At 45.9% G+C, this 16975-nt stretch overlaps 1 protein-coding gene across 3 annotated transcripts in view; it reads left to right on the top strand.

Annotated features, from left to right (window-relative positions):
• The window catches only part of cadm2a (cell adhesion molecule 2a), a 277677-nt gene that overhangs the window by 183196 nt on the left and 77506 nt on the right, over nt 1-16975 (top strand). For 2 of the 3 annotated variants that reach the window (XM_056411899.1, XM_056411897.1), the window contains exon 2: nt 3220-3246. The exons of the other annotated variant lie outside the window; for it this stretch is intronic. In XM_056411899.1, coding sequence (XP_056267874.1) covers nt 3220-3246 — 27 coding nt within the window. The remainder of the gene's footprint in view (nt 1-3219; nt 3247-16975) is intronic. 3 annotated transcript variants of the gene reach the window in all.

The raw sequence follows: 16975 nt of genomic DNA, 5'->3' as shown, positions 1-16975 counted from the left end.
CGGACATGAGACAATCCCCCCCAAAAAAGTAGGAATCACCAGATCAAATCTATTATCGGTTGAACTAACGCATTCTGGAGCAAAAAAACATCTGACTTTGCTCCCATCCGGGTTGCAGCTTCCTCAGGAATCCTCGGAGCGTTCTGTCCACACAGGAAAACGGAGAGCATGTTGAGAGGTGGCCATTGTGTAATCAATTTGGAATACTCTGCTCATGGCACGGTGAAATGGGGGGAATGGGAGAGTGGAATGGAAAGTGTTTTGTTCAATTTCAGCTTGCCAGGACCAAACTGTTGTGTCGGTTGCCTGGTAACTGTAATACTCGGGAAGTGCACAGAAAGAAGACTCCCACCCTCTTTGCTGCTAGTGTTATATATATATATATATATATATATGAATATATATATATATATAAATAAATATATATAAATAAATATATATATATATATATGAAGAAAAAAATATATATATATATATATACACATAATAGGTTGTTGAAAGGCGGGAATCGACTTTCACAAAGCCATCCGTCTCATATAATAATAATAAGAATAAGAATAACTTTATTTATATATAGAAGGCCGTGTTGGACCCTCTCCCTCTTGTGTGTATGTGTGTGTATGCATGACTTCCTAACAGGATGAGTGGAGCTTTTTTAATTTTGTTATTGTATTTGCCCCACGAGGTGACGTAGATGTCGATCGGGCCCAACGTGCATTTGTGTGCGCTGAAAGACAGATGCAACTACTTTGCAGTTCTATTAATCATTTTTAAACACAGCCGGTCTCTCAGTCTCACGTCGATCTTTGAATCCTTTTAAATCTCACAAGTGCTCCGTCGCTCTCTTTCACTTCCTCACTCCTCACTAATCACCTTCATCAGCTCCTGGAAATTGGCTATCAAGAATGAGATGTCTCTCCGATATAAGCAAAACAATATGCGCGTGAGAGTCAAAAGACTGTCCGGCTCTCCGCTCTCCCTCTCTGACAGTGTATCAACAGTGTGTTTTTCAGCCCCCCAAAAAAACCAATATATCTTTTATGTTTCGGGAAGAAGTGATTTATTCATCTCTAATCGAAAAAGAAAGAAAAAAAGCCCAATATTTGTGATAACCTGCCGACTCTGCACCTGCGGTTACGTTCTCTTTGTTCTTCCCCTCTCGCTCTCTTTCCAGGCTCCTTCTCCCAGAGCCGTACAGGTTTATCAGGCTCACTGGAGGCATTCCAATAGATCCATCAATTTGGCAAAGCAGTGTGTGTGAAGCATAAGAGCCATTCCCTCGGGACACACACACACACACACACGCGCTAATAGACAATCTGCGTTGTGTGTATTTGTCTCTCTTCTGTGACAGGAAGTCTCCGAGGTGACACTCCGGTTGTGTTGTCTGTGTTGCGCTTCCCTTTTGTTTTTGATAAGTCGGGCGATATCAGTGGGTCTCGAACTTTTTCTGTCCCCCCACTTCGGAGGAATAAAAATGTGTGTGTGCCCCACCGCACGAAGAAATGTGTATCTAAATGGTTCACGCTGACAACTTTGTGTGACCCCTCCATCTGTGCTTTTTCAAATAATAGAAGAAAGAACATTGCATTTACTTGTCATGAAACCAGATTACACCATCAGACCAAAACGATGTAAATAAAATTGTGCAAAAAATAACAAATATTCGCTTATTTTAGCTGCAATTAACATGTTTTGCGCTGGATATTTTTTCAAGATAATAACAATAAGTGCAACCTGTGATCAAACTAAACAAAACAAGTTCAAATATTTGGCACGAAATATACTAAATATCTTTTCAAAACAAAAACGTGCAAAACTAAATTAGCGCAAATGTGTGTGAGCCAATCAGTATTTGTTCACTCCGATTCTCAAAGGAATCAATATTGCTGCCTGGAAGATGAAGATTTAATTTATTCAGCTTTCCAACTATGCCACTAAAACAGATTATTCATCAGCAAACTTCATCATTGTCATTTAATTAATACATTGGACTCCAAAAAGTATATTAAAGATAACATATATGATAAGCTGAGTCCACCTCCTAATAATCTGTGCATGGATAATAAGTGTCCAACTTTAATTGTATTGTAATATTCTGAGTAACGCACGTCATCCTGTGACGGATGTCTCTGAGCTCAAAGACGACTCGTTTCCTCGTGAGAGCCTGAAGGCTCCGTCTCCCCACAGAGGGAACACAGTGGTGCTTTCAGGGACCTTGTTTTTTTCTGAAATTCACCACGCTCGTAGCATCGCAACCGTGTGTAGTTCACGGCGCGCGTAGCGCTCCTCTGTTCATTGCCGATGGGAGAGACACGGTGCCGACTAGAACCCCCCCCCCCCCCCCCCACGGTCTGCGCCGTCGGTGACGTCGTGAACCTGTTAACGGCGCAACGTAAACATCGACGTATACTTTATGTAATACGCAAAGTTCTCCGCACTGCCCCCCCCCCCCCCACCGGCCTATGTGGTTCTCGACAAGCTTTCCCATATTATCGTATTCTCTCCCTCCAGACAGCCTGTCTGTGCATCGCCGTCTGATTACAGTGCTGTCAATCAATGATATGACTGTGCACCAGGGTGTGGATGACACGCACACGCACACACACACACACACACACACACACAGACAAACCATTACTCTCTGTTTGTCCACACGAAATTGGAGCCATACAGGCATCAGCAAGACAACGAGATAATCGACTGTAAAGATGTTCACCAAGTCTGTAATTTCCACCCCACCCCACCCCCACCCCAAAAAGTAAACAAATCAAGTGAAGCGCGTCATTCTCTAATCAACACGATACCTACAGTATGCCGGCGTGTGTCCTTATGGGCCTCGCCGGCTCATTAGACGGCGGCGACGAGCTTCCTCCTCCTCCTCCTCCTCCTCGCCGGCAGAGCTCCGTTTGACGAAGAGGAGGAGTTACATCGAAGGGGGGGGGGGGTTCGCGCTCTCTCTTTTCAGGGTCGAGGAAAACCGGGCGTGTTTTTGATTGACATTGAAGACAAAAGACGGTGCACGTTCTCTCGCACACGCGACATATGCACACGGGTTTGGGGGGCATGGTGTTTTCGTCCCCACCGTCTAATCAGTTGCTTTGTCTTTTTCTGTCTCTTCTCTCTTCTTCCTCGCTGTTTTCTTGGCGCCCCTGCCTCTTTCTCGCTGCCCCTCCCCCCCCCCCCACCCCCCCCAATTCCTCTTGTCTACTCCTTCAGTGATGGCTTCAAAAGGAAAAGCCCGAGGTGAGTCGCGGCCGCGCTCCTCATGCTTTGCCTCACACTCTGGCCGTGCACCATCAGTCAGAGTTCAGCAGGATTCACTTTTTCTTTTCTTTTCTTTTTGTATTTCGGAGGATAAGTTTCTGTTCCCTTTTGCTTTTGTGCGCTTGCTATTTGTTTATTTTACGCAACAGTCATATTTATTTCAGTGAGCCGTGTGGATACATTGTTCGAGGAGTCATTTCAACTTCCATTTTCAGCTTCTCAACAATGCCGTTTGGGTTTTTCCATTTTTTTTCTCCATTTTTTTTTTTACCGTGTTTAGTAAACACACAAATCGACAATTTGCATTGTTTGCTCGTCACTTTTCAAAACAATGGAAATTCTGATCAATATTTTCCTTTGGGTGTCAGAATGTCTTTAGAAATGGTCGCACGACTACAGCATGCAGTAAATTATTTATGTATGAACTGAAGAGCTCTATCACGAGGTCGTAAGGTTAATTATCAGGTTATTTTATTGTGTATTATTTCATTTGTACCGTTTCCAGACACTTTGAGAGGTGGCAGTAAATTATCAATATCAAAAATATTCTCCTTAATTCCCTGTTTCTGTTGCTTTTGTGCTGTTTGTTTATTAACAGTCATATTTTATCAATGAGCCGTGTGGATACATTGTTAAAGGAGTCAACTTCCATTTCAGCTTTTTTTTAAATGCCGTTTTTAGTTTCCATATCTTTTTTTAATCTTGTTTAGTAAACACACGAATCTCCAATTTGCTCGTCACTTTTCAAACTGTGGAAATCATGACAAATATTTCCTCTTTGGGTCAGAATGTCTTTAAAACTGGCCGCCCTACCACAGCATTCAGTTCATCTTATGTGTGCATAGATATTTTCTTTCATATTTGTAAATGATGTTAAGCACATGAACTCTAAAGAGCACTGTCCGAGGTCATAAGGTTAATTATAAGGTTATTGAATTGTGTATTATTGCATCTTCACCATTTCCAGGCACTTTGAGAGGTAAATGATCATTATCAAAAATCTTCTCCATCATTCCCCCGTGTGTGAAAGATGGCAATAAGAGGATTATGGATCAGAGAGAGGAGAGAGCCGAGTGTTTACGTGAGAGCAGATAATCTGATTCAGCCGTACGCTTCAGTAAATATGTCTCTCAAAACTAAGAGCGCAGTCGACCATGACGACGATCTCATTCTGCTCTGATTCCATGATTGCAGAAGCAAAGGTCTTGAACTCGCATTCCTGAGCAGAGATGTGACGATGAGTGGAATGAAAGGAAATGAAATGTCCTCAAAGTCAGTCCAAACTTTGGTGAGATGTGCACTATTTTTTATTTTTTTATTTTTTTATTTATTTAACCAGGACAAGCCTCATTGAGATTAAAAATCTCCTTTACAAGAGTGGCCAAGACAGCAGCAGTAGTAGCACATTACACAAAGATTCAGACAATACAACATAAAACAGTGACAGACAATAAAAAAAAGAAAGATAATAAGAAAAGAAAGATAATATAATGTGTGTTATCAAAATATTGGTGGAATGAGGCATTTTTTTATATATATACACAGGGTTCGCAGGGTCATGGAAAACCTGGAAACGTCCTGTAATTTTTAAAATGGTTATTTCCAGGCCTGGATAAATCATTGAAAAAAAGAAATTCAATCCCAAAAAGTTTTGGAAAAGTCCTGGAACTGTGTTAAATTCACATGTTCATTCACGCTGAGTTTGAAAAGTTTAAAGAAAGACGCTCAAAATATAAGCCGGCGTTCGCCCTCGTTCTTCTTCTTTTTTTCCCGCTGAAACGTTTGGTGGCCATGGCAACAGCAGCTCAGGGATAACCCACGATCGTGCGTACACACCGAGAGTTCACTAAATGCTTTGGTCGTGGAAATTTGGTGAAAAATTAATATCGATTAGTTTAATGTTAAAGAATTTTAAGCTAAATGTGGGAATAAAGTTTGAAAAATTAGAAAATATATGAGCCCGTAATGTAAAAGTGTTTGTGGGCAATTAAAATTAAAAGAAATAAAGCCTGTTGAAACACTTTAATCAGAATAAAGTTGCCCATCTGTTAAAATAAATAATAATTATATATATATATTGTTATGTAAAAGCTCTTTCAAGTTCTGTTTTCATAAAAAAGATGGTGCTCATCCCGCGGGCGTGTTCCCCCGGCAGGCCGCGCCGCGCTCTTCAGTCGTTTGTCATCAAAGTGGCGTTTTACTTACGAGGGATTCTTCCTCGTCGTCGGGCGGCGGCCCGCTGCTTCACCGCCGCGGCGGCCTCTTTTGATAAAACTGCTGCTACTGTGCAAATAAAACGGTAAATACATCACACTGCATTTCGAGGCGCTTGAAGTGTTTTGTCATTTTCAAAAACAGATGGATGTGACGGCTCTGCTGTGTACCGCTCGACATCAAAAAAGCCTGTGCGTCTATATCTTTTTTCCCCTCCTCCTCCTCCTCTTCGTCGTCATCCTCGATGCCGACGACAGCATCCACGTCACATGTTTACAGTCACGGTTCTGGGTGTCGTTGGGTTTTTTTGGGGGGGGGGGGGCTACGTCTGAATGCGTTAATTCATTTAAAACGCCCCTCCAGCATCCAGCTGCATGTGCGTGTGTTTGGCTGAAGGGTCTCTCTCTCTCTCTCTCCCTCTCTCTCCCTCCCTCTCCCTCCCTCTCTCTCTCTCTCTCCTCTCCATCTCTCCCTCCCTCCCTCTCCCTCTCTCTCTCTCTCCCTCTCTCTCCCTCTCCCTCCCTCTCCCTCTCTCTATCTCTCCCTCTCCCTCAATCTCTCTCCCTCTCTCTCTCTCTGTCTCTCAGTTCACGCTGAGCGTCAGAGCGACAGGGTGTGTGTTTGGGAGCTGCGGAGCGTTGTCTGTGTGTTTCTCTCTTTTCTGTTCTTTCATAGTTGTGTGTATTTAGTTTATGTGGTTTATTAGTTGGGTTTCACAGTAGTTTAAATTGTTTGGTGATTAGTTGGGTTTTTCTCTGGGTGTCTTCCGCTGCGGTGCCTCACCGGGCTCGGTGCGAGGCGGAATGTTTGCCCCGATTCCCCCCCCGCTGCTCACGAGGAGACACGGTATGAAGATTGCCGGTGACTCCTCGTGCAGCGTGGAGGAATTGGCTCGGGCAGTCGGGAAGAAAGTCGGGTTCAGCAGCGTGAAGTCCGCCGCCAAGATGAACGGCTCGGTCGTGATCTTCCTGGATCAGGTGGGGAAGGTAAGCCGCGTGGTAGAGGAGGGTCTCTCGGTGGGAGATTTGTTTGTACAGGTGTTTCCGCTGGACCAGCCGTCCACCAGAGTCCTCGTTTCAAACGTCCCTCCGCTCATCTCCGATGAGTTTCTCAGCAGAGAGCTCTCCCGGCACGGAAAGCTGGTTCAAGGAGAGCTCGATGAAGCACATCATGAGTTACCGTAGATCGGTTTATATGATACTCAACGACCGGAGCGCGGAGTTAAACCTGCGCTTCAGCATCAGAGTAGATGATGTTAATTATAACGTCTACGCGTCTTCATCGGCGATGAAGTGCTTTCATTGCGGGGAGGAGGGGCACACCGCGAGGGCCTGCTCGAAGCGAGGCGACCCTGCGCCAGCTGGTCCGGGCGGCTCGGGTCCGTCCGGCGCGTCACGACGCGCTACACCAGCGTGGGGAACAGCAGGTGAGGCGGCTGCCGCTGCCGCGGCTGCGGGGCTCGCGGCGGCGGCGTCTCTGAGAGGAGGCGCCGCCGAAGCGGCGGCCGGCGCTGCGGCGGCGGCGCCGCCGATTCCAACGGAGAGCGCGGCGAGCGGCGTCACTGCTGCTGCACCCGACACACATGTGGTGGGTATGAATGAGGGAGTGAGTGATGGGGGTGATGCGGGCAAGGGTGGTGAGGGTGGGGATGAGGGTGGGGATGCTGGACAGGGCAGTGAAAGGCAGGCTGTGGGTGGAGTCGGGAGCGGTGAGAGGAAAGGAAAAGAAGGAAAAGCGGACCAAAAAAATGGAGGGGATGTGGGGGGATCTGCCAAGAGCAGTGGGGTAGAGGCTGGGGGTGAGGTGGGAAGTGGGGAGGAAGAAAACAAGAAAAGAAGGGGAAAAACAAAAAGATTAAAAAAACAAAAAATAATATTGGTGATGGTGGTGGTGGTGATGGTGGCAAGGGCTTAGAGGTGGAAGTGGGGAGTGGGGTGGGGAATAATGAGGAAAGTGAGAAAGAGGAGGAAAAGGAAAAAAAAGACGAGGACAGGGGTGGCGAGAAGCCCATTGAGGGGGTAGGACAGGTGGGGGGAGGCGAAGAGGTGGAGGAGGACGGTGCAGGTGAGGAGGGGGCGGAGCAGGTGGAGATGGACGAGGAGGAAGCAGGGGGGCAGAAAGGAGCCTCAAAGAGAAAAAAGAGTGGCCAGAGCGCTGGCAGCGAGGCCAAGGCCAGCAGGGTGGAAGTGAGGAGGAGGAGTCAGGGGGCGGGGCCGGTGGAGGACAGTAGTGACGAGGAGGGGTCAGAGGACAGCGACTCTCCTCTGTTTTTAAAAAATAGTCAGACGCAAAAGCTGTACACAGATGATGAGATCAGGCTGTTTCTGCACAAAACAAAAGGGAAAAAAAAGTAGAGGTCAAGGATCACTTCCTGACCTCGTGGCCTTTGTACACTCGTGCCATTTCCACATGAGGGAAAAAATTAGACAAACAAGAGGTTTTAGGATCAAAAGTTTTTGCCCAAAGTAAAGGAGTGCATCCAGCAGGGGAGGTGGAGAGCTCCAATGTGTGTTTTATTTGATTTGTTGGTTTTAAGTTTTATTTGTTTTTAAACTCTTTTCTTTTAATGAACACATTCAGAGTCGGAGTTTTAAACGTAAATGGAGCGAGGACAGTAAGAAGAGAACATCAATTTATGAATTTAACAAGATGAAGGCCAACGATGTTCTCTTCTTACAAGAGACGACAGCGACAGCACCAACGAGGCGGACTGGAGGAGGGAGTGGGAGGCTGGAAGTCCTCCAGAGCCACAACACCAACCTCAGCGGAGGAGAGGGCTTCCTCTTCTCCAGCGCCTTCAGCCTCGGTCACTGGAGGTCAAACACATCGTGGAGGGAGGCTGTTCTTTGTGAAAGCACGGTTCGACCTTTTAACGTGGTTTTATAAATATCTATGCTCCAACAACTGGGACAGAGAGGCAGCTGTTTTTATCCAAAGTTAATGATGTTTTAAATGACTGTGCCTCGGAGGATTTTTTATTCTTGGGGGGGGATTTTAACTGCACAGAGGATGATTTTAATGACAGAAACCACACAGAGCCACATCCAGCTTCACAGCAGGTGCTGAGGAGGCTGGTCCATTCTCATGGTCTGGTGGACGTGTGGAGAAGGATGCATCCGGACTGCCGACAGTACACATGGTCCCACGTTAGGGAGGGAAGGATCTCCTCAGCCAGGTTAGACCGTATTTATGTTTTTAAGCACCATTTTAATATTTTTAAAATGTGCAGCATTGTTCGGGCTGGTTTTACTGATCACTCTTTGGTTTTATGTCATGTTTTTATTAGGAATTTTTTACCTAGGAGCGCATATTGGCATTTTAATACAGTTTTAACTTTCGATAGGAATTTTAGAGAGGTGTTGTTTTATTTTTGGGGCATTTTAGGCTGAGGAAGAGTGATTTTAATAATCTTAGGCAGTGGTGGGACCGTGGTAAGGTAGAAATTAAGCTCCTTTGTCAGCAGCACACTTTCAACGTCACTAGAGACGTCACCAGATCTATGAAGGACCTGGAGACTGAGATAGTGGACCTAGAAAGTTTAAGCGAGTCCACAGGAGATCGAGGACATATTGAAGTCCTCAAAAGTAAAAAGCGGCTCTCGCCGACCTGTTCAAGTAAAAGTGCAAGGCGCACTGGTCAGGTCCCGATTCCAGACCATCACGGAGATGGACACTCCCTCTAGCTTCTTCTTCGGCCTGGAGAGGAGGAGTGGGCAGGGGCGAGTGATCCACTCACTGCTGACGGACGAGGGCAGCGGTTGTGGAGCCAAGCCAGATCCGGAAGCGAGCGGTGGGGTTTTACCTCCCTTTATGCCACTGAGTATAGGGAGGAGGGAGAGTCGACGGAGGGGCTCTGTGGGAGCTGCCTCAGGTCTCCGAGGAGACTAATGAGGAGCTCGACAGACCCATAACCCCCAAGAGCTGAAAGCTGCCCTGCAGGAATGCAGGAGGCGCGCCCGGAATCGACGGCCTCCCGCTGAATTTTACAAAAATACTGGGATGTCCTCGGAGGGGACATCCTAGACGTCTTCAATGAGAGTCTGGCCTCTGGTTCCATGCCGATGTCCTGCCGGAGGGCAGTGCTGACGCTACTGCCAAAAAAAGGAAACCCGCAGGACATCGGTAACTGGCGCCTGTGTCTCTGCTGTGTGTGGATTATAAGCTTCTGTCCAGGGTCCTGGCCTCCAGGCTGAGGGGAGCTATGGAGCAGGTCCTCCATCGGGACCAGACCTACTGTGTGCCCGGCAGGTCCATGGTGGACAACGTCCACCTCATTCGGGACGTTTTGGAGGTCTCCAGCTCGTTGGGTATGGATACTGGTCTGATTTCTCTAGATCAGGAAAAGGCTTTTGACCGCGTTGAACACGGCTTCCTCTGGAAAGTTCTGGGGAAGTTTGGGTTCAGCGCTGGTTTCATAGCTAAGATCAAGGTGTTGTACAGTAATGTTGAGAGTGTGCTGAAGATAAACGGCAGGCTGTGTGCTCCTTTTAGAGTGAGTAGAGGGGTCCGGCAGGGCTGTGCTCTGTCCGGGATGCTCTACGCACTCTCCCTCGAGCCCCTCCTCATTAAAATACGCTCTAGCCTACATGGTTTGGTTTTACCTGGTTTTAGTAAAGGAATGATTTTATCGGCATATGCCGACGACGTTGTTGTTTTTATCAAGAATCAAAATGATGTAAACCTTTTAAATCAAATAGTACATGATTTTAGCACGGCATCATCAGCGAGGGTGAACTGGAAGAAAAGCGAAGCCCTCGCTGTGGGGGAGTGGCGTGGGGGCCTCCCGGTTCTTCCACAAAAGCTCATATGGAAAAGGACGGTTTTAAATATTTAGGAATATACCTGGGAAACCGAGCATGGTCCAGAAGAACTGGGAGGGCGTCACAGAGAAGATAGAGGGGAAACTTTCCAAATGGAAGTGGCTGCTCCCCCAGATGTCTTTTAAGGTAGAGTACTGGTTTTAAACAATCTTATTGCATCCCAACTGTGGCACAGGTTGACCGTGTTAGACCCTCCCTCTGGCTTCTTAGCTAACATACAAAAGAAGATGGTGGATTTCTTTTGGGAGGGTCTACACTGGGTGCCACAGGGGGTGCTGTTTTTAGCCAGAGAGGAGGGGGAACAGGGCCTCGTCCACCTGGCCAGCCGGACGGCCACTTTTAGATTACAGTTTGTTCAGAAGTTTTAACGAGTCTGGGGTTTTTTAGTGTGGCGAGACGTGGCCAGCTGCATCCTCAGACGTGCTGACAACCTGGGGCTGGATACTGCTCTGTTTTTAATAGACTCCAGCATTTTAAAACTAAGTGGGCTGCCTCCTTTTTATCAGGGTGTTTTAAGTCGTGGGCCCTTTTAAGCACGAAAGGTGCCCACAGTCTGACTCTCTGTTCTGGTTGTTGAGAGAACCATTAATTTATAATGCACGACTGGACATTAGCAGCAGCGTCACCCTGGACTAACGGGCGCTGCTGCGAACAAAGACCCTTTCCCTGCAGCAGTTGGTGGATGCAGTGGTGCCGACGCTGAGCGACCCCCCGGGCCTGGGCGTCCTGCTGGGGATGCATTCCGACCGGGTGGCGAGGAGGCTCCTGGAGCTGTGGAGGCAGAGGCTGACCGGGTTGGAGAGGAGCCTCCTCAACGACTACAGCCAGCAGAGAGCAGAGCCGGACCCTGCAGACCCCTTCCCAGACATCTCCTCAGCCTGGGGCTAGGGGACTCACCGCCCCTGCTAAGAACGAGCCACCCAGAAAACTGCACACTGAACAAAGCAGACAAGAAGACTTTGTATTTTAACCTCGTGAAGAGCATCAACAGGTCCAGACTGTGCAACAGACCGCCCACTGTGTGGTCAGAGAGACTTGGGCATGGAGGCCCTGGCCCGCAGTGGGGGGTCCTATACAAGCCTCCCCTAAAGAAAAGGACCGCTGACCTCCAGTGGCGGATTTTACACGGTGCTGTCGCGTCCAACGCTTTTATTTCGGTAATCAATCCCGCTGTCCTGAGCCAGTGACCCTTCTGTGACCTCCGGGAGACTATTTACCATGTTTTTAACGAGTGTAAGAGACTTTTGAGTTTCTTCGCTCTTTTAACAGTGGTTTTTAGTCTTCTTAATGTGGTTTTACAGAGAAGGTTTTATCATGGGAGCTGCCTACAAAAACAGAAAAGAAAAGTGGCAGCTCCTAAATTTTTATCCGTGAAGCAAAATGGCAATTTATTTAACTAGGAAGTCCCGGGTGGAAAACAGAGAGGGCAGGAGGCCAAGGCAGTGTGGCTCTGTAACATCAGAGCCAGACTCTGGCTGGAGTTCAGGTTTTACAAGCACATTGGAGACCTGGATGCTTTTAAACAACGCTGGTGTTTTAAAGATATTGTTTGTTCTGTGGTAGAGGAGGAGCTGGAGTTTGCACCACTTTTTATTCGGTAAAACATGTTTTCTTTTTTAATGTTTTGTTTGTTTGCTTTTATTTTAAATAACCTGATTTTTAAAACACTTTATTTGTAGAAAAACGTTGTGATGGAAAAAATGTAAATAAAGTGTTTTTCAAAAATCAAAATCTCCTCTCTCTCCTCTCTCTCCCTCTCTCTCTCTCCCTCCCTCTCCCTCTCTCTCCCTCTCCATCCCTCTCTCCATCTCTCTCTCCCTCTCTCTCTCCCTCCCTCCCTCTCTCTCTCTCTCTCTCTCCCCCTCCCTCTCCCTCTATCTCTCTCCCTCCCTCCCTCATCTCTATCTCTCTCTCTCCCTCCATCTCTCTCCCTCTCTCTCTCTCCCTCTCTCTATCTCTCTCTCTCCCTCCCTCTCTCTATCTCTCTCTCTCTCTCCCTCTCTCTCGCTCCCTCTCTCTCTCTCCCTCTCTCTCTCTCTCTCTCCCTCCCTCTCCCTCTCTCTCTCTCCCTCCCTCTCTCCATCTCTCTCTCCCTCTCTCCATCTCTCTCTCTCCCTCTCTCCCTCTCCCTCTCCTCTCTCTCTCTCTCCCTCTCCCTCCCTCTCCCTCCCTCTCTCCATCTCTCCATCTCTCCCTCTCCCTCTCTCTCTCTCTGAAGGCCCCCCCGACCCAGGTACCGCTCTCCTCTTTGTGAGCGTATAGGAAATCCATTGCTCTCTTAATAGGGGGACAGAGAGTTGGGAGTGGAGCGTCTCCTCCTCCTCCTCCTCCTCCTCCTCCTCCTCCTCCCGCCTCTCTGGACGTTATAATGAAGCTTTTGGTGGGAAAACATAACGAGCTCAGTAAGAATGATGCTGATAAGAGGCAGATAGAGGCTCCGCCCCCTCAAAGCCACCGTGTGTGTATGTATATACAGGACTGTCTCAGAAAATTAGAATATTGTGATAAAGTTCTTTATTTTCTGTAATGCAATTCAATCAGAATAAAAGGCTTGCAATATTTCAGTTGATTTGTAATGAATCCAGAATGCATGACATTTTTGTTTTTTTAATTGCATTACAGAAAATAAAGAACTTTATCACAATATTCTAATTTTCTGAGACAGTCCTGTATATATACAGTATATATATACATAGTATATATACAGTATTCATTGTATTAAACTCATTGTGTTGTGTGTCATATTTAAAGTCCCCGTCATAAACTGAAGGTTGTATAGTGAGTCCCCCTTTTTCTGGAAAAAGACGTTGCTGTTAAGTTTTCTCTTCATGTATGTTTGTTTCATATTAGCGTTAAGACCTGGAACACTCACACGATGCTTTGGGGGCGATGTAAACACGAAATACAACGTGCAACATCAGAGCTGACAATTTGAAAACAAATGTGTAGAATCCATATTCTGCCAAATGAGCCGTTGTCACGGTGATGATTCTCTCGTTCTCGTCGAGAGTCGTGAAAACAAAACCCTGAAAGCAGACACGTCGTCCAGCTGGCTGAGACCTTCAGCGTCACCCCGCCCCGACTGAAGGTTACATTACCGCTCGACACGCTAAATGATAAGAGATTTGTTCACTTTCTGCTCACTGAATCTTGCAGATGTCCCCCGGGGGGCGAAGCATTTCCCCAAGTTCCCTCCTCGATGAACAGAATCTGTCAACACATCACCAGACATTAGAAAATCACACTGCGCCATGTTGATTTGGGGGATTGGGGAGTTTTTTCGGTGGCATCAATGATTAGTCTGATTTCCCTCATGAACGCCACTCATTCTGCCCTCATCCCGTCTGAAAGCATCAAAACAGAATGGAAAATAAGCTCGGCGCATTTCCCCTCCACATCAGTTTGAGAACATCTGAAAATATCCGTAGCCACGATCTGCTTTCTCCAACCGGGAGGCCAATTTATACTCTTCATAAACTCATATCATTATGTGCTTCTTTGTTTTTTCGCATACCACAGCAATATTATACACTTAACCTCGGAGACCAATTTAATTTTCAATTTAATTCAGTTTATTCTATATGGCCCAATATCACACATTTTAAAAAGTAATTTGTCTCAAAGGGCTTTACAATCTGAACACGTACGACATCCCTGACCTTTGACCTCACATTGGAGCAAGGCCGTGACAGGTGGCATCAGACACAGCCAGCTCCACTGGACCCGATGAGACGTGAAGTCACAAAGACTAAGGAGAGAGAGAAGAGGAGATGGGTGCTCAGTGTATCCTAAATCAAGGAGATAGGTGCTCAGTGTATCCTAAAACAAGAAGATAGGTGCTCAGTGTATCCTAAAACGAGGAGATAGGTGCTCAGTGTATCCTAAAACGAGGAGATAGGTGCTCAGTGTATCCTAAAACGAGGAGATAGGTGCTCAGTGTATCCTAAAACGAGGAGATAGGTGCTCAGTGTATCCTAAAACAAGAAGATAGGTGCTCAGTGTATCCTAAAACGAGGAGATAGGTGCTCAGTGTATCCTAAAACGAGGAGATAGGTGCTCAGTGTATCCTAAAACAAGGAGATAGGTGCTCAGTGTATCCTAAAACAAGGAGATAGGAGCTCAGTGTATCCTAAAATGAGAAGATAGGTGCTCAGTGTATCCTAAAACGAGGAGATAGGTGCTCAGTGTATCCTAAAACGAGGAGATAGGAGCTCAGTGTATCCTAAAATGAGAAGATAGGTGCTCAGTGTGTCCTAAAACGAGGAGATAGGTGCTCAGTGTATCCTAAAACGAGGAGATAGGTGCTCAGTGTATCCTAAAACGAGGAGATAGGTGCTCAGTGTATCCTAAAACGAGGAGATAGGTGCTCAGTGTATCCTAAAACAAGGAGATAGGAGCTCAGTGTATCCTAAAACGAGGAGATAGGAGCTCAGCGTATCCTAAAACAAGGAGATAGGTGCTCAGTGTATCCTAAAACGAGGAGATAGGTGCTCAGTGTATCCTAAAACGAGGAGATAGGTGCTCAGTGTATCCTAAAACGAGGAGATAGGAGCTCAGTGTATCCTAAAATGAGAAGATAGGTGCTCAGTGTGTCCTAAAACGAGGAGATAGGTGCTCAGTGTTCCTAAAACGTCCCCCAGCAGCCTATAAGCCTATAGCAGCATCTCTAGGGGCGGGACCAGGTGAACCTGACTCAGCCCTAACTATAAGACTATTAAAGAGGAATAAGTCTTCAGTCTCCATGAGGTGACTGTGTCTGAAGGTGAAGCTGGTTCCATAAAAGAGGAGCTTGATAACTTAAAGCTGAAACATGCATCAGTTACAATTATGATTATGTACAAAAAAGACAAATACAAAGACACAGAGCTTGACGTCACAGAGGGTGTCGAAACAACTCTGGCATCCAGGAGAATATGTATGTTGTTGTTGCCTCAGTTGTTCACCTTCCATGTTTTCACTTATCGTTACCCTTAACTCGGCTTAGCTCGCAGCTTCCCCTGCTCTCTTTTCGCCGGCTGGAAGAAAAGCAGCAGCGTCTGAAGTATTTATGAAGGCCAGGTTTACCTCTTTCATTAAACCATGAGATGTCTGCCCTCGGCTCAGAAAGGAGAGTTGAGATATGTGAGCGTACCGTACAGAGCGTGCTTGAACTCAGAGAAAGGTTTATATCGCTTTACCTTGAAATTGATGTGCACGACTCGGCTACTGGGCAAATAATATCGGTGTCTGGAAACATGTACACACATATATATATATATATATATATATATATATATACTCGCCCGCCCTTATACAGTATATATGTGACTCCTAAATCCGTTATGAGTCAAAGCATGACTTTTTTACAACATTAGACCCTTATGCTGCATTCACACCAAACGCGTTGTGAATATTCGCAACGCTTTACAATTTGTGGCTTTTCGCGTCATTCACGTCTTAACCCCTACCTCTTGTTACCTTCAATTTGACCAATACCGTTAACGTTGTTTGTTCTTTCGGGTCCAGGCTTTTTTTTTTTTTGTTTTGTTTCAAACATATATAATATATCAACTATTTTTTTATTAAATTATTTATTTAGGTAATTTACAAACAAACATAAAAGTACCTCACACACAAACTAAACAAATAATTCTAATATAATAATTTTAATTTTAATTGCTGGGGTCAAATTGACCCCGAGGGTAAAATATGTTAGTAAATGTGAAGGTAACAGGAGGGTTAAAGGGGGCGGGGCTTATCTCTGGTTTTACTCCGTGGAAACAGTTATCATTTCTTGCATCCACCACGGAGGAACTAACCACGATTTCTGCTTCATACTTGTTGAGGACATCCCACAAACGTCGGAACATCTAACGCCCTCGTGTTCGGGTTCATAACATTAATATCATATATGTTTATATGTATTCATTACATCACCCGTAGGCTCACTTTCACCGACTACGTCTGAATAACTTTAGAACCTTTAGAGTAGCAGCGGCTAGATTCATCAACGGTGGAGCATCTCAACGCTGATTGGCTTTCGCAACTCGCCGTCGGGCAAATTTTTCGCCAGAGTTTAAAGATTTAAACTCGGGTCGAATGAGGCCAATTTCCCGCCGTCCGGCGAAAATATCAATCGCAATCGTCAATCGCAACCGTTCGCGTCTCTACGTTGACTCTGCAGGGGATCTATACTCGCATGGAAAATGTGCAACTCTTTTGCTGTGAACGCAGCATAATAAATCAAATTCACAGTTTTTCCTCGCCAGCGAAAAGAGAGACGCTGCTCCGTGCTTCGGTGATATCACGTTTATTCCTGGATGTTTTTTTTGTCATCAACATATCACTGCGTGTCTTTGTTAATTAACACCATTCACACAATAGATGTAACTTGAAAAATCCTCCCCCCCCCCCCCCCCCAATCTAGTAAACATTACATGACATTACATGTCATTTAGCAGACGCTTTTATCCAAAGCAACTTACAATGAATGCATCAACCATGAGTACAAACTAAGAACAACAAGAATACAGAAAGTAACATTTCTTCAACATAGTCGAACTACAAAAAGGTACCATAAGTAAGAGCCATTGAAGTGCCACTGAAGTGCTAATCTGTGTTTTAATCCAGATATAGTCAGAAAAACAAACCAAAAAGATGTCACTCTCCTCTCTGGCAGCTCTTCTCAAACAATAC

The sequence above is a fragment of the Pseudoliparis swirei genome, chromosome 3, assembly GCF_029220125.1.
Source record: "Pseudoliparis swirei isolate HS2019 ecotype Mariana Trench chromosome 3, NWPU_hadal_v1, whole genome shotgun sequence".
Lineage (NCBI taxonomy): Eukaryota > Metazoa > Chordata > Actinopteri > Perciformes > Liparidae > Pseudoliparis > Pseudoliparis swirei.
The sequence above is the reverse complement of the archived record's forward strand: the minus strand, read 5'-3'. Positions and strand labels throughout refer to the sequence as shown.